Source organism: Elgaria multicarinata, chromosome 10, assembly GCF_023053635.1.
Source record: "Elgaria multicarinata webbii isolate HBS135686 ecotype San Diego chromosome 10, rElgMul1.1.pri, whole genome shotgun sequence".
NCBI classification, from domain to species: domain Eukaryota; kingdom Metazoa; phylum Chordata; class Lepidosauria; order Squamata; family Anguidae; genus Elgaria; species Elgaria multicarinata.
This window is the reverse complement of record NC_086180.1, coordinates 38,078,145-38,096,473: the sequence shown is the minus strand read 5'-3', so window position 1 is coordinate 38,096,473 and position 18,329 is coordinate 38,078,145. Positions and strand designations below refer to the sequence as shown.

Genomic DNA, 18,329 nt, shown 5'->3' with positions numbered 1-18,329 from the left:
TTTTTTCGGCTGCAAGCTCAGAGACAACATTCTGAGTTCAGCGACAGCACTCCCATCTCAGAGCCAGGAAACTGCACTCGCTGTCCCTTCCCCCTCACAGCTGCCTCTCTGTGATCATAAAACTGAGCATGCAGCGTTCCTGGGAGTGGGATGGGGGCGTTCCTGGGAGTGGGATGGGGATGGGACTGTGGAAACTGCTTTAGACAGCTTTAATCTTATGTAAACCACCCAGAGAGCTTCGGCTATGGGGCGATATAGAAATGTAATAAATTAAGATGATGATAATGATAATGATGTGCAGCCTCCCCCCTTCCACTTTGAAGCTCCTGGATAGATGCTCAAAAACTGCAGGGCGGATGGAACATGGATGAGAAGTTCCCCTCTGTTCTCCATCTGCCCTACATTGGATACCCAAGTTCAGGGGTTATGAATACCCAGGACATAACCCAGAGGAATAGCAATAGTAATTTGTTGAGAACTGAATCCTGAATTTCCTGTGTTGAGTTACTCAGAGTGTAATGAATAATCAGAATGCTGGATTCCAGAATATATGATGTTGAAAGGCAGCTATGAAGTTTTGAAAAGGGGAATGAGGGCGGGCGAAAACACCCAATCCCTTTTAATGGATTTGGCAACATTTCACTGAACGAAAACCATTAGATAGCATATATGATGAGAATAAAGTCATTTGTTGTATAATAATGAATAAATGTAATAAAAATATCATCTTCTGAAACAAGTGAAGCGTACATTTTGTAACTAAAACCGAATAGTACATCACTACAGTTGCAGTCCTATACCTATTCCCACTTGAACTCAATATGATTGCACAGGTTTTTTTAACTAGTAAAACTCTCATTTTGAGTGTACTGACAACTCTGTGTATAGTACGGCTACTCTGAGAATGCCATGATTTGGATCACAATCTTACTTGATTACTCAAGGTATATATCTGTCAAAAGGAACTTAAATATGATTGTGATATTGTTGCTCCAGTTGAACGTAGATCAGTTGCTGTGCGGGTGGGGAAATGTCTTAGTGATTGGGTCAAGATATGACCTCAGATCAGATAGAACTGGACTGTAAGCATTTCTTGTGCAAGTACTTCCATTATTTCACTGAGGATGTATAGTTTGAAGGGAAATGTATTTGGTCCTGTGACAAATCTGAACTTGGACTCTGTTTCTGCAATCTTATGAACACATACCCTTCCAAAGTGTTTGAACTTTTCAGAGATAATACATAAATAAAGGAGGGCTCCTTGAAGGGAAAAAGGTGGGATATAAATGTAATAATATATAAATAAATAAACTGGGTTATATAGGGCAGAGTTTGTTTCTGCTGCTAGTGAGTGGGGCTAGTGCACTCCCCCTCCTTGTGTGTTTACTGTACTTTAACTAGGAACGCTTGAGTAGGGCTATATTCCATTCTAAATGGTTACTCGCCTAGCCATGTTATATCTCTAAATAGCAATGTTCCATCCAAGTAAGGAATATCTCTACCTTTTAGAACTACTGTAATCATATATATTTTTTCTTCATGACTGAAACTGTGAGGAACACCCCCCTCATGTTTTGATTAATGTCTGGTAGGACACTGGAGGACCAGATGAATTTGATTTGTAGATCACATCTGGTCCACAGACTAGGAGTTGATTATTCCTGATGTAGATTATTATTAAAAATTGATAAAAAAAAACCTCTGTCACTGAAAAGATGGATTTTCCTTTGTTGTTAGATGAAAGTTTTCATCTGAAACTGAGTGAGTAATATATCAATGTCATATGCATAATAGGTTGTAGTGTTCTGCTATTAAATCTAATTGTGGCTTATTTCAATTTGATAGCTCGTTTTATAGTGTCAGTAGTTGCATTACCATGACCAGTTCAGACTGATATTAATCTGAACAGTTTTTCTCCTAGCTTCTTCTTTTGCATGAGAAAAAAGAGAGGAGAAAAGATGGCAGTTATCTCTCTCCAACAGCTTAACCAGAAACTCCATCGAGTCCAAGTATGTGGACTGAAGATGTTTTAACTCCATGGACTCAGTAGGCATCATTCAGCACAACCCCTTGTGGACCAGGCTGTGTATATTGAACCTATAATTACCAAGAATCCAGTATCAGAGGCAGTAAGCCTATATCTACCAGTTGCTGGGAAACATGGGTGGGAGGGTGCTGTTGCACCGTGTCCTGCTTGTGGGTCCTCAGTCGACAGCTGGTTGGCCACTATGTGAACAGGGTGCTGGACTAGATGGACACTTGGTCTGCTCTAGCATGGCTCTTCTTATGTTCTTAAGAATATAATGAAATGTTCTTTACCAGTCACTAGATACAGCCACATTGCTAACAGTGCAGTAGCCTGGTTCCTGTTCCTCTGAGCAGGAGTCCACAGTCAAGGATGCGGCCTGGAAAATGTGCATCAAGATTAGCATTTATGCATTATGCATAACCAATCAATCAATCAATGTACCTTTATTGGCATAAAACAACCACAAACCATACAAAAACATCTTGACATCCTCCAGACAAACTAGTACTCTTACATTGTGCAATTCAGCCTGCTAGTATAGTAGACAGTACTAATCTCCCTGCTGACTATTCCACCATGCCTCTGGGTGTAGCTCCCAGTCTTTGATAAGTCATTACATAATGGGCAAATAATGCAACATTTTCAAGCATTCCACTCCCCCTCCGCAGATAATAGGGTCCGTAGAGTGTCAGACCCTGCGGATCCTTGACAATTTAATAGGATCTTTTCCAGATATCTCTGCTGTTGGGATACGTGGAGAGGGCAGTGTAAAAATATATGTTCATAACACCTCATTCAGTTTTGATTTCATTTATTACTAAATGTACAATATTCAAGGGATAAAACTATTATTTCATCGCTTAAAAAGAGAATCCAGTGCTGGCAATCTGACAGTGCTAGACACGTTGCACTCACAGTTGTTCCTGTTGGTGCAGTGGCAGGATTGGGTACTGCCCTCTCATTGTCTTTCACTATTGGCTGTGGCTTTCACATTACAGAATTCATTATAAGTGGTCCTAGAAAACTAAGGTAGAATTTGGAGGATGGGGAAACCATGGCAGATGAAGCAGCTAATATTAGTAGCACAGATATACCCCTTAGCCCTTAGATTTAGAGCGGCCAGAGAAACTTGTATTTCCAGGGCACGGATATGGGTTTTGGAAATTGTGATGCTTGCCTCCAAGAAGACAAGGACATTGTGCTGATAAATTTTCCCCTCCATATCTAATAGCAGATTTGGATGGGCAATTTATGTCAGGAAATTGGAATAGGAGTAAATGGTTAAACCTTCTCCGCTGCATAAGAACTATGGCTCCACTATAAATTGTGCTTGCGAGGGCTGCTTTTTGAAGACCAAATTAGGTTGGAAGATCAAATCATGGAACCCAATGTGAAATTTCGCCCAATCAGATATTTCTACCAATGAAAATGCAACCAACAGACTTTCCCCCTTTATTTCATTTTCTAAGAGCTCCTTAGAGCAAAACAGGCTAGATATTTTGATATTCCACCCTCTTGAAATACTGGAATGATAAAGGGTTGGGGGGAAATAACTGGGTATTAATTAAATGTTAAAATTTTGGGAATTAATTGAATGTTAAAAACTTGGCCCATGTTTATGATGCCGAAAAGGAGCTACAGAGACATAGAAGGCATTTAGTTTAATCTCTATAACAGTCATTACCAATGTGTCTCATCCATGAATTAAAGAACATGCTTTCATTTGTCCTTCTGAAACTTTTGTGAAGTACGGACATCATTAAAAAAAATCTCCTCAACTCTCTGTCTTTCAGGTAGCTCCTTACAAGGAATTTATATGAATGTACATAGAATGCTATATTTTCTATAAGCTGGATGAGAGTCACCCTAGAGGAAGAGTTATTTGAAACGGTATTTTACTTGGATCTGATTTCATACAGTTCAGTTTTCTAATGATAGTCAAACGTTCATGCTTGTTACTTTAGCAGTTAATTTGCTACCGTTACCTCTTCAGTTATGACACTTTCTACCATGTCACTTTGCTGTATCTCAAATCTGACAAGTTAATGATTTTAACAGTTTCCCATAAAATTCCCACAGCCCTGTAGAAAATGGCTGCTTTTAAATCCAGTAGAGAGTTATTTTATACACTTTTGACATCTAGAAGATTTTTTTTCAGCAGAAATATGTACTTCAGATAAAGATAGTTGTGCCTTCACTTCTTTGACTTGCAAACACAGGGCGATAATGTTATTGCTGAGGCCTGGGCAGGAAAAGTGTACTTAAATTAGAAAGGGAGATATCATAAATAGTAACAATAGATGTAATCAACTGTTTACTAGGGCTGGGTCTACACTAATTTAAGAACTACATTTAAAATGAAGAACCTAATAAATTAATATTTTAAGTGGTTATGTTATCAAAGACAGAAGTAATCATTTTTTTCTTTATGAAGGAATAAGGGTAACATTAAGGAAAGGTTCCATCTATGATAGGACCAAGTAAATTGTCATGTATAAGGCATGATGTGTGACTTAAGCTTGTCTTTTAAAACCTTGACGTTTTTATTGACATACATGCAAAGGAATTCAGATACTCTGAAACCAACTGCCATTTTTTCCATGAAAGAAAGCCTGTGTAAAACATCCTTGAGTAATTTCACTGACCTTATTGAAATAAATTTAATTTCTCTCCAAATTATATTTGAGCAGGGCCAATCAAATTCAATTTTAAGTAAAATTTGAAAGTAACTCTAGCAAACTTTGACTTATATATTACTTGGCCTGTGTGATTTCAGAATTTTAAATGTTCTGTTGTATAAACAAAAGTCTGCTGATGTGATGGATCTCACCCAATTAATTCACATTAATGAATTCCAACTATGTCAGTGTGGGATAGTAGCTTCATAAATGTTTGCCTCAATTTCTCCTCCAACTAAAACAGGATAGGAAGTTTCTAACAGAAACATTTAAAATATGTTTCCTAAATTATCCTTTGAATTTCCAGAAAATCTCAGGGTTATTGGTAAGCACCAATACTGTGTAAACACTACACAGTAACATTACAGCTGAGCACAGCATCCTATAATAAAAAAAACATGCAGCCCACAAAAAAGAAGCTGTCACAGGAGAAAATATTTTCTCCTTAGAGAGCTGTTTTTCTCCCGCTGCGTGACACTTAATCTTTTTACTCTTCAAGTGGGCAATGGGAGATGCTACAAATCTTTGATAATATTAATCACTATGCACTATAGAGATGTATTTCATTGGGTAAAAACGCAAAACACCCTCACATACACCACCAAACCCTTATGTCTCATACTCTGAAAAGAGCATTTTATTAAAGTTAGTGAGTAATTCCGAATTAGCGATTTGAAAACTGAAACCATAGTAGCTTGTCAGTGCATTTAAGGCGGGATGGTTTCCTTCCATTTTACAATGCCTCCATATGTTGTATTGGGTCCCTCTACACCTGTCTTCTGATTTTATACTGAAAACGTTTCTAATCAATGTAGGTGTTTGTTCAGTTTGCCCATGCCATGTGTACAAGTGATGGTATACATTCATACACAGGCAATCTTTTATTGGGCAGAATCCAATGGGTGATTCTCGGTGATTCTCTTACATCTCATCAATTGTCTTGTGCAAATGGCCCCCACCACTTGTGCAACAGGGATTTAGCACTTCTGGGGGCTACCCAAAATGAGTGGAAATGTTCATTTCTGGAAGGGGGCAGGTAGGCAGAACTCACATAATTTTTATTCGATATATTTATTTAATACATTCTAATACTGCTCAATAGCTGAAGCTCTCTGTGTGGTTCACAAAAATTTAAACCATGAAAAGCATAATAAATCAACCAACAGTCTAAAAACACAAATACAAAATACACCAATCTGCCTCCTCCCAGAAAGGCATTTCTGCTCGATTCAGGACTTCCTTTAGAAAGACCTACATTTCCTTTGTGTAACTGGTGTGACCCGCTTGCAAAATGGAATTGATGGGACCTGGGCCGGAAAAGAATCGGCAGGGGCATAAGCACCCCACTGGATTCTGCCCTTTGTTTTCAATATGTGATGGTGTCCACAATTGCACTAATATTCTTTTTAGTTAACGGAAAGGTCCTGACTTGTTAGTTCCAGTAACAGTGCACATCCCCGTGCATGTTGTTCCCCATTAATTTAAAGGTGCAAACACCTCTGTGATTTTTAAAGAAGTTCATATGCTCACATCCCTTTAAAAAACACCTCATGATTCTACATTGTGATTATGATTGTTTCTGATGCATGAAAAAGTGTCTTAACATAGTGCCCCATTTAAAACCTCACCAGGTGCTTAGCTATGGTGAGGGGATTCAGAGGGAAATAAATTTGACAGCTTCTTTCAAATTTAATATAAAGCCGTCCTCTTTATAGCAGAATTGGGAGATATCATCCGTGAGAAGCTCTGGCCTGTTTTACATTTTCCCCTAACTTCAGAACATTTGCAGAATGGACAAAATGTTCTAATTTGTTCAAAAAATAATGTATATAACAATTATATAGCCTTCAGTTACAAGGGGTTTTGTCCTTGCATTATCCCAAGCATTAAATTTCCCTCTTAATTAGTCCCCAGTAATTATTTTTCCCATAGTCTGAACCAATTAATTAGAGCTGGATAGTCATTAATTCCCTTCATTAATCATCCTCATTTTTAGAATTTTTCCTTTGAAGAAGCCATTTCAATGCTTCAATACAGTTTTTATGGAACAAAAACAATTCTACTTTTTAGAAAACAATGACAACATCCATTTGTGTCTATTTGAAAGCCAAAGTGACTGGGAATGAGTGAAGCTTTATTTAATTATTTGTAAAGCAATGCTTACCATTCCAGCCCTCCGGGCAATGACAGTGTGAAATTGTCCATCAGACACCTTCTTTGCTGTGGTAAGTTTATATGTGCCACTGCCAAGGTTGTATGAGAATCTCAGCCTCTCTTCTGTTATTTCGAGGGCCAGGAATTCCGCCCGGTCTCCAGTCTGGTTGTCATAGTTATACAACATGAGAGCATTACTTTTAATAGTTGCAAATTTTATGTAAATATAATTGTTGTTTGGATCCATACTGGGGAATTCCATGTAGGACAATTCTTCAAATCCATAACTGTTCACTTCACAATACTTTCCAAAAACACCTGTAAAAATGTAAACATAGCAATGATTAAGAACTGTAGAATTATTTAAAATATAATTCATTTGCTGAGGAGGCTGTTAAAAATTAAGATACTAAGCATGATCCAGCCAAATTAAACACATTCATGTCTTACTTGATGCTATGGAAGAATTAAGTCATGTGTTTGAATCTATTCTAGCAGGATTCAAAAGTGCTTAATTTATGCTTAATTGTGATCATTTCAAAGAGGACCAAATAAAGGCTTTATGTGACTTAAATATCCAACAGAAGCAATCATTTATTTATTAAAGTCGTTTGGTCTATATACTTTTACATTTCCACTGTCTGGTTAAGAAAATCATGCTTATATGGGTTTTTTATTAGCTGGGTATTTTATTCTGGTTTTGATAAGTTAATTTATCTGTTGCCCTGTATCTTTTTAATGATTCAGTAGTATTGATTTTTTTATTGTTTTTATGATTGTATTGTTAGTCACGTTGAGCACTATATTTTGAGCAGAACAATGGAATTTTAAAAATTGAAGATAACTTAAAGCAAAAAAATAATTGCAGTATTTGGCAATATTTTCCCCTGGTTATAAATGCTGATAAAATGTTTTCATTCTGAATGCTAAATGCGGACTGATCTGGATAGAGGTGTGCTAATGATGTTGCAGTCTCCCTGAAGGACTAGGCACTTCTGGATTTGGTGATATCTATGAAGGTACAGGGAGCACATCACACCAGTCTAAAAATCTCTTAACTGGCTGCCAATTAGTTTCTGGGTGAAGTACAAAGTGTTGGTTATCACCTTTAAAGCCCTACATGGTTTGGGTCCAGGCTACCTGCGGATCGCCTTTTCCTGTACAATCCGCCCTGCACACTCAGGTCCTCTGGGAAGAATTTACTCCAGCCAACAAAACAAGGCTGACAACTATTACCCAGAGGACCTTTTCTTCTGCCACTCCCAGTTTGTGGAATGGTTTGCCGGGAGAGATTCGTCAACTTAACAGTCTTCCAGAATTTAAGAAAGCCATAAAGACTGATCTCTTCCGGCAGGCCTACCCAGCTGAATTTTAAGATGCCTTTTTTAATGGTGTGCTGCTTTTAATGATGCACTGGTTTTAAATGTTTAAATTAGTTTTATGTATTTTATGTTGTTTTTAATTGTGTTGTACCTCGCCTCGATCCAGAGGGAGAGGCGGGAAACAAATTATTATTATTATTATTATTATTATTATTATTATTATTATTATTATAGTTTTCATGACCTTTTATTCAGTAGGCTAGACTACTGAACTGTTTTTTTAAGTGGGGCTGCCTTACAGCAAAAAGGTTAAGCAGTTTCAGTTGGTACAGAATGCAGAAGCCTAGTTGAATGTGACGGCCAAGCAGTCAGAGCATGTAACACCCATTCTGTACCAGCTACACTGGATCCTGGTACGTTTCCATAACCAACTTAAAGTGCTGATGGTTACCTTTTAAACCTGAAACCATTTGAGACCAGGTTATCTGAAGGACTCAACACACTTGTATGAACCTACCTGGGCCCTGCTTGCAGGTCTGCCACCAAGGTCAATTAGGATGGTAGGCACAAGAGACAGGGGCTTTTCAGTGGTGGTTCTCTGATGGATATAAATATGGCCTTCTCTTTGGTTGTTTTTAAAGGCCCTTAAAGACCTTTCTATTTCAGTTTTACTTTAATTGCTGATGCTGAACTGGAGTTCTAAAAATTTTATTGCTCTGTTGTTACCTTTGCTGCTCTGGAATGGGATGGTTTTATTTTGCTATCTTGATTTAATTTGCCATACATGTGTTTTATAGTTTAAAAACTGTTTTTATGATGGGCTGTATCCAACTGTGTCCATTCACCTGGAGAATGGACACTATTAGCAGAACACTCTCCCCCTCCAGAGAAGATTTCTGTGATCACCTAGGGTGAAGGGAGGAGAAAAGGCAGGGGAAACCATATGAGTAGGTTTCTGCTCACAGTAAGTTGGATAGAAGCTGGTTTTTGTTAGTTGTACATTGTATTTATATAACATTGATTGTATTTAAACTCCCTTGTGGAGGCTTTGTGCCTGGAAAAGCAGGATATACATATTTAAATAAATACATGACATTCGTTAACTATGTTCATGAATTCAGAATCCCTTTTCCATAAACAATATACTGTTTACTTGCTCTTCGATGATCTACATGCCTATGCATGTTCCTTATTATGTTCCCTATCATACTCATTTTCCTTGATGTGTTCGCTATTATATGCCACTTCCTTACAAAAGCATATTTAGTTAACCCCTCAGGGCACTTTAATTTTCTTTCCTTCTTCTTTTCTTTCTCTGTTCCTCTGTGCTGCTTCTGTTTTCCATGTTTTAAAACAGGTTTATTACAGAACAAAGCATAAACTCTCTGGCGATCAATATGTGCTGGCTCTGTCAAATTATATGATATAAAAACAAGAGCCAATGTGGAACTGGTGACAGTTGCATTCCTCGAATTTGGCAGTATACCACCTACTATTCTTTAGATCTGAAGTCAACATACAATACATTTCTAACAGTATGTGTGGTATTTTCCTATGCTGTTAGCAACCTTTTAACATATGGGCCCTATATACTATCCATATTCTATTTCTTTCCGATATGAATGCCTTTATAAAATCTTTGCCTGTGGCCTTCTAAATGTTTCAAAACGTATAATATCCATGCTTGTTATGTAAAATGGAAGACCTGAAAACAGACAAGCAAGGAAAATACACAGTGGAGTGAGCGAGAGGAAGAGAACTGGATTGTGGGTTTGGATGGGGTAGGTGGAATTTGAGGTTGGTTGGAGAACTGGGATCCAAGATTAGGGCTGATGAAAGTGGGAACTGAAGTGAGGAAGGAAGAGGAAAGAGTGAGATTGGGATTTCAGATTGGGGTGTAATCCAGAGTTAAGACTGAAGGCCCTCAGGGAAGAGTGCTCATCTCCTTCATTATCTCAGCTTCTGCTAGAAAAGAGCCATCTCCTCTTTCTTCCTTGCTAGAGAGGACCCTCTAACAATGAAGAAAGGAGTCTTTTATAAAGCATTTGCTCCCATATATCATCTTGGCAATAGAAGTGAGACAAACCAAATTCCTCCTCTTCTATATAATGCTTATTTTGGGCATGAAGGGAAGTTGAGCCATCCGAAACTTACAAATAGAACTAAATCCAACAACTCTATTTTCTGTGAACAGTGGTAATTTAACATGGATTTTAAATTCATGCAAGACTTGTATGTGATTGTAGCCAGATGCTGTATCTCCTCTTACATTTTCTATACATAGTAGCCTTATGGCCTAAGCTAGTGATTTCTAACTCCTATAATTGCTACCATATATTTGTGCTGCAAAATGTCTTTCTGGCTTCATACATGAATTCCTTGAAACTATTGCTTGGCAAGTAAGTTGCAATTGCTGCAGTGATAATGTAGTTTTTATTTTTGACATATCTTTAAACTATTAAGAGATGCTTTTATAATTATATTGAAGTAATTGTCTGTTAATGGGAGTATTATACTAGAATATCTGGTACGTTTGAGACACTGGGGCCTGTTTTCTCTCCACTCTTTAATGTTTTGTGGTCCAACTGCCCTCACTCATCCTGTGCCTGCAGAGCTCTTCTTTATCAAAGGGATTTAAAAGTACCAAAGCCCCATTCTGGGGATTATATATGATTAAGGAGGGACAGATCATTCTACTTCCATCCTGTTTCCATCCCATTGAAAATTCACATTTAAATTTAATGTTTCCCCCCTAAGACATTTATTTATTTATTTAAACATGTGTATCCTCCATATCACTGGGATCTCAGGGCAATGTACAAATAAAATCAGAATAATGTAAAACTAAATAATATACACAGCTAAAAACATATTAAATCGGTAATAAATTAAAACAACAATTAAAACTATGTGTAACCATGCAGAATTTAGCCCTCAAAGGCTTTGATAAAGCTGAAATGAAACCAGTTGGGACACTAAGGGGAGGGTATTTCACAACCAGGGTGCCACAACAGGGACAGACCTCTCCCATGTCCCACTATAATGTATGTCTTGTGTTGGTGGGATGGTGGGACATAGAGGAAGGCTCCTCCAACAGATCTCAAATCTCAGGCAGGCATATATATGGAGAGGCACTCCCTTAAGTATCAAGGTCCCAAGCTATTTAGGGCTTTAAATGTCCTTGCCAACACCTTGAATTCTGACTGGAAGCATATAGGCAGTCAATGCAATTCCTTTAAGACCAGTGTTATATGGTGCACAATTTGCAAAAGTGCCCAATTTGAAGAATAACTATTCTTGTCTGCATATTAGCCCAGGAACTGTGGATTTGTTCAAGTGGTTTAAAAACATGGACCAATCAAAATCCTCAAGCATCCCTTAAAAGTGATATGCCGCAACTCGAGCATAGATGTAAAGTGAAGCGAGGTTTAGAAAGTTGGAGTTAGATGCAAGGTCATTTGAGCCTTCATCCAACTCTTCATCCAACTCTTCTGTGTGAATTTTCTTTATGTAGTGTCAAGTAATTCTTGTGTTATATACATGACTGTTATTGAATGATGTTAAAATGAAACCATGTAAGCAAAGACATTTTTATTCAGATAGATCTTTGGCATATAAGCTAGGCACTTAAGCTATGCGGAAAAATACATAAATAATTCCGTAAGAAAGTTTGCAACGATTAATATAATTTAGGTCAGTAACTTATGTAACATTTTGTAAAATACGTAACATTTAGCATATTTCCCCCATTCCATTTAACTTTCCCCGCATATATTTTTCAGCATGGCATATGTCTCAGGAGAAACATGAATGTTTTCCTGCGAATAAATTTGCATCAATTTCAGAAAGTAAATAAACAAATCCAGAAGTCTGCGTATTCCATGTGGCCTTGGGAGGTCAGTCTGCAGAGGATTCTGCAAGGCAGATTCTTAGAAATCCAACTCATTTGAGTCTGTCTCGAATTTCTCCAGCATCCCTTGATTACCAGTTGCTGGGGAACACAAGCAGGACGCTGCTGCTGCTGCTGCTGCTGCACTCATGACCTGCTTGTGGGCTTTCCAAAGCCATTTGGTTGGCTACTGTGAGAACCAGGATGCTAGATTAGATAGGTCTTTGGCCTGAAGCAAGGCTCTTCTTATATTCTTAATAGCAATCGACCAACTGAGTCATGTTGTTCTGCTTTTCTACATTTATGTGGTTGCTGTTGCTGTTTCAGAGGTTTTTATTAGTTATTATGTTTTATAATAATAATTATAATTTATAATAATATTTTTTTCAATCAATTTTTTTCAAGCTGTCTTGGGAACTAAGGTCAAAAAGATTTGGGTTCTGAATGAACCCAAATTTCTACTCACCAAATGGACAATGGCAGTAATATCCGTCCACTCCACTTTGACAGGATCCTCCATTGAAACAGGGATTGCATTCACAGTAATTGACAGTGGAGTCACAGCTTTTCCCTGAAATAGTAAAAAGAGTTGCCAGACTAAAGCTTTCTGCCTCATCTAAATAAATTTGCATTATGACCAGAGTGGGATCATTTTCATGAAAGGAAGAAATCATCTCCACAAGAGCCCATACAGAATTTGTTCACTGATTGTTGACTCTTAGCATTCCAGGGTGAGTTTATATGTTATTTATTTAATTTATTTATTCATTGGTAATGCAGAAACATGAAGCGTAAGTACCCATGTGGAATTTCCCTGTAATACGTTCATAGTTTCTAATGTCACATAACGTCCTGAAACTGAGGTGCAACAATATGGAGCTCAAGCACATATGATCCATATTTGTCTTTCATTTAGTGCATGGGGTGAATTGATAAGAACTGTACCACCTTGACAGCTTTTGGTATTAAATGATGTGGTGATGATCATGATGATGATGAAGATAATAAAAAACTGGGCTTTGGCCACTGCTTGCTAACACAGATGAGGTTAAGGACTAAATAACACGTACTGTTACGCATGGTTTTTAAATAGCATGCTTAATGCTGCAGCTTTCATTTTGAAGGAAAAGCAACCACATGAAGTCTGGATTAGGGTCTACTCAGAATTGCCTCCAAAAAAATCTCCCCTACCCTCAAAGGCGCTATTAATTGAAAAAACAGGCCTTTAAAAAGCAAGGATTAGCTGGGGACAGGGATTTTTGGTTTGGAAACTGGGACAGGACCCTGCTACAAACTGGGAGCGCAGCACTTGATCAAGGACTCAAATGGCTGCTTTTCTTTCAAAATAAAAGTTTCAGCGTTTTAAAAGTGTGAATAATGTAACATCTAATTTACATTATTCACATTAACTCTGGTAGGGAGTTTAGCCAGGGGAAAAAAGCCCCACGACTCCCAGCATCCCTCCAGCCAGCATGGATGCTGGGACTTGCAGGGCTTTTTTCAGTCTAAACATGCATGGGATTATGCCCTAAGTGGAGTTGTTTTCTCAACTTTTGTGACTTGCCCAATTCACCATGATAGACTTATTTGGATATGTAGCTGTTCATCCCTGCAAGGGATTCTCAGCATGGTGCAAACTGCTCAGTTTTATTGGCTTTTGTAGAGATTTCTCCACTGAATTTAATTAAATTTGCAAGCCTGAAAACGGGTTGATTTTTTAAAATACATTCCTCGGGCTATTTTTTCCTCCCAAACATTTCACAGCTCTATAATTAATTGCATATGTTTCAAATAATAATGTTTTGATGAGAGAAACCAGTGATTTGCTTGGGTAAATCATGCCCTGGAGTTAAACAAATCACCAAATGACTAGCTTCATGAACTTTCAAGGACTTTGAGTAGCTCATCTACCAGTTTCAATTTCATGGATTTTGATCACTTTGCCCATTTCAACCAAACTGGGCAGGGTCTAATTTGGCATGTTAGGGGGGGATAACAGTTACTTGAGATATGCCTAGCCAAAGAGGGACTGGAAGAAGAAGGAACCACCTTTTTAGTTTTTAGCAGAATGGTTTAAAAATAGTATCCAAAGACTGCAATACTATACATGCCTACTCAGAAGTAAGCCCCATTGAGCTCAATAGGGCTTATTCCTGAGTAAGGGTGTATAGAAGTGCATCTTAATTAATTTGAAAGTAAGTTGCATTGAAATCTCTGCTCTTCTTTCTCTCGCTTTCTCTGTGTTTGTGTGTTTTTCAAATGAATACAGGCTGTTGGATTATATGCAATGGAATACCCACTGATGGCCAAATACCAACCAAGCAGGGATAGGGAAAGTGGGCAGTTAAAGCTGCAATTATATACACACTCACCTGAGATTAAGTACCACTGAAACTGATGGGGCAAGACATGTATAGAATTGCACTGTAAGGGTAATATCCAATGCAACAATACTGCTAATGCATATTACATTGCACAAGTGTAAATGACTTCTAGTATAATGCCAATTGCACTTGCTGGCATGATGGGTTTCCATGAAAAACCTGTTGCACCAACAAATGCTATTGGCATTGCACTAGAAGTTGTAATGCTAGCACAACATAATGTACATCAGCAGAAGTGTAGCATTAGGTACTGCCTTACGTCTCTACTTTGCTGGATCAGGAGCAATAGAATGAAAAATAATTTTGTTACATCACAGATTTGTAGGAAGCAATTCCATGAAGCTGGTGGAAAGCACTGATTCAAGACAATGCTAATCCTTCTAAGATGGATGCAACTTTTAGCTCAACTCCTTATTTCAAATTTGAAATGATTTAACAAAAAATGATTTGTTCATTCATCGTAACAAGTTCAGAAAATGGGAAAAGAGGAAGTTCATAGAAAGGGTAGCAAAATACTACTGTATGCCACATGATATAGTCCATCTTGCAACTGATTCTTTGCAAATAAAATATGATCATCATTAATAGCCATAATTATAACAGATTGCTTAAATCTCCATGTTACACTGGGGTACTCTTTCATTATAGCTGTGCTCACTAGAATGAGTCTAATTGCCTTTATGGAATGATGAAGTGAAATGCAGGCCAAACATAATAAATCAGTGAAAATCTGTGTAGCCTCTCTGTCTTGAAGTAAACCATTCTAGTGGTCTATAATTCATGATCTCCAATTTACAATAAACAGACAGTTTGTATTAGAAAACATCAAGAGATACAAATAAGAACCAGTCAGTTGCCCTGATCCAGTTAGGACCATGAACACTTATATCTCTCCTGGATGGGGAATCAAGCATGCAAATGTATGCAAGTATGATTCTGCAGCCTGATTCATCTAGGCTCAACTGGATGTGCTAATATGTCTTTATGGTTGTATGACATTTTGTGGCAGAACTACCAGTGCAGGGGAAGAGAGGCTTTTAATTCTCTCCCCTTGTGCTAAATTACCCCATTGTTCACTGCTGCTTTTACCCTACAGGAGGCAGGATAGGAGTATTTGTAACTTTTACCCTGCAGGAGAAAAAGCAGCTGGGATGGGGACAATTTTCAGAAGGAAAATGGCAAAGTGTTAAGAAGTCCTCTCCTCTGCACTAATCTATTGCTTCAAATTGTGGTGTGCATTTGACTGGCATTGTACCAAAACAAATCCACTCCCCAAATACATACAACATGTAGTTCTGCCCAGGGCCGGTGCTACCATTAGTCGGTGCTACCAACTAGGCTGCCGCCTAGGGCGCAGACCTCAGAGGGGTGCAGTTACTGACTTTTAAGGTTCACCGTTTTATACAAATTAGCTGTTTTAAGAAAAAACATAATACCCTCAAGTTTTGTGCTTTTCATTTTTTCTACAAAACATCTGTTCTTAAAAATTGAAGTTGGCAATTTTGGGGGGTGGGGGGGTGCAAGTAGCTCACCTTGCCTAGGGCACAAAATAGTCTGGCCCTGGCCCTGGTTCTGCCCTTAATTCCAAAAGTTATTCTAGCATCTCTCTTTTTCCTTTTGACATATGAGTATGTTAATGGAATATGGCAGACATGGGCAACTTATGGCCCTCCAGATGTTTTGACCAATAACTCCCAGCATCCCTTGATATTGGCTCAGTTCAGACAGCACATTTCTCAATGGTGGTTTTAGAACTCCATGGTGTAGTTGTTACACCACCATTGAGAAACATGTCATCTTGCAGTAAAACTCCATGCAATGGTGGAGGGTTCTTTTGGAAAACACTCCATGCAGAATATTCATGCTGTGCATAGGAGAGTTCCTGCACAACCATTGTGTTGTGTGGCAGGGTCCATGGAATTTTCCGTTGCATTGAGTTGACTTTTCCCACTGGCCACAGAATTCTCTGGCAAGAGCAGTGGAAGGAGCAAGTACTGCTCTAAGCTGATGGGATACCGTTGGGAGGACCAGGGCAGGAGAGAGGGTGAAGGAACTGTCAATCAAATGTCATGCTGGATTTTACTCAACTCCATGGAAGCCCACAGTCACACAATGGTGGAGTTATAACATGTTGTGTGGGGAGTACCCCCTAAAAATTCAACCGTTGAGTGGAGTTTTCACACTGCGTTGACTAATGTGTTGTATGAACTGAACCACTGTCTATGCTGGCTAAGGCTGATGGGGAGTGTAAAACCAAAACATCTGGAGAGCCGCAAGTTGCTCACTCCTGGAACTTGGGGAAATACTTCTGACTCTGCAGTTTTGCAGGCATTGTCTTATGTCTTCTATCATTTTACATTTTTTTCAGGATAAAAGAACAACTTTTCCTATTTACTGGGTACTGAAATTTTACACACACACACACACAAACACACAATGTCCCTCAAATGTCTTCAATGAAATATTTATAATTTCAGCAGATGAACAATGTAGGCATGTATCATACGTCACCTGACTTGAACAGATCCGTCACTGAAATGGTTTACTGAAGTTGTTTTTAGCTGTTTAAATTGTTTAAATTTTGTATGTTACATTTTTTTAGACTTTTTTTAAAATAATGTTGCATTATGTAATGTTGAATAATGTTTATAATGTTATTTGTATTTTTTTGTGAATTGTCGTGAACTACTCAGAGAGCCTCGGCTATTGGACTGTACAGAAATGTAATCATAACCATAACGTGCCAGGCATCAGATATGACATTCATCTCAGCATTTCACTGTCATTTCATTAACCCCAATTATAAGCTACAGGGCTGATGTAACTGTATTGTGTGCTATAGCTAAAATGAATCTTCTGCTGAGGTGTCACAGTGAGCATATGCCTATTTAACCTCTGGCGCTAATGATTTAAAGGGTTGCCCACAATTGTGCCATTGAATTGTTCTGCTATGCTGCTGGCCAAATAATTTGATGTGCTGATTCAATGTGAAACACAATCTCAGATCATTAGGTTAATTAGAACAGCCATACAATTACGAATAATTACTCATGACCTGAAGCTCAGCAAGCTATGTTGACGGAGTATACATAAAAGATCCTATCAATGTATTTCATGTCAAGAAGACATTTTCAGACAACATGTGTCAGTTGCTACATATGAGCTTTCAAAGAGATGGAGCTGACAGCTCTTGGTATTTTTTCTGGCAAAAAAGGCCAGAAGTGGCATCTTTTGTATTTAATTGACATGTTCCATAGAAAGGCTCAAAATGTTGATTTTGCTGTTCATACAAGGTTTTCTATGGGAGATGAGTAGTATGGAACTTGCTAGTTTTAATGTTAATCTGTTTCTGGAAATCTAACACACAGAGAGACACACGTGCACATACACAAACACATATGATGAGCTTTCCGGTGAAGACCTTTTTTTTTTATTTCCCCAAGGATTTTAGTCTTTTAGCTCTGTTGTTTTAAAACTGTCATTATATTTTAAAACTGTGTATTGCTGCTACGTTGTATTGTGGTTTGCACTTTTATATTGCAGTTTTAAGTTTTTAAATTTTATATTGTATTTTATGATGCAATTTCTGATTTTAATTGTTGTGACTCACCCAGAGAGCTTCAGCTATTGTGCAGTATAGAAATGTAATAATAAATAAATAATTTTGTTTATTTACTTAAGTATTTTAGGTATCCTGCTAGGCCAAAGCTCTCCCAAGCCAACTTCCATAAACACAGGGGCTTAATTCCCTAAAATACCAGTTGATGTTAGAAAGCAGTTGTTTCAAACACAGGGGCTTAATTCCCTAAAATACCAGTTGATGTGAGAAAGCAGTTGTTTGTACTGAAGGTGGATGCACATTTTATTGAATGC

General features: G+C 38.0%; 1 protein-coding gene across 2 annotated transcripts in view; it reads right to left on the bottom strand.

The window, feature by feature from the left end:
- FAT4 (FAT atypical cadherin 4) overlaps positions 1-18,329 on the bottom strand; it is a 146,396-nt gene that overhangs the window by 14,724 nt on the left and 113,343 nt on the right. For both annotated transcript variants that reach the window (XM_063136006.1, XM_063136007.1), the window contains exons 10-12: positions 12,539-12,643; positions 6,872-7,179; positions 2,320-2,405 (exon numbers count right to left, since the gene is read on the bottom strand). In XM_063136006.1, the coding sequence (XP_062992076.1) occupies positions 2,320-2,405; positions 6,872-7,179; positions 12,539-12,643 (499 nt within the window). The remainder of the gene's footprint in view (positions 1-2,319; positions 2,406-6,871; positions 7,180-12,538; positions 12,644-18,329) is intronic.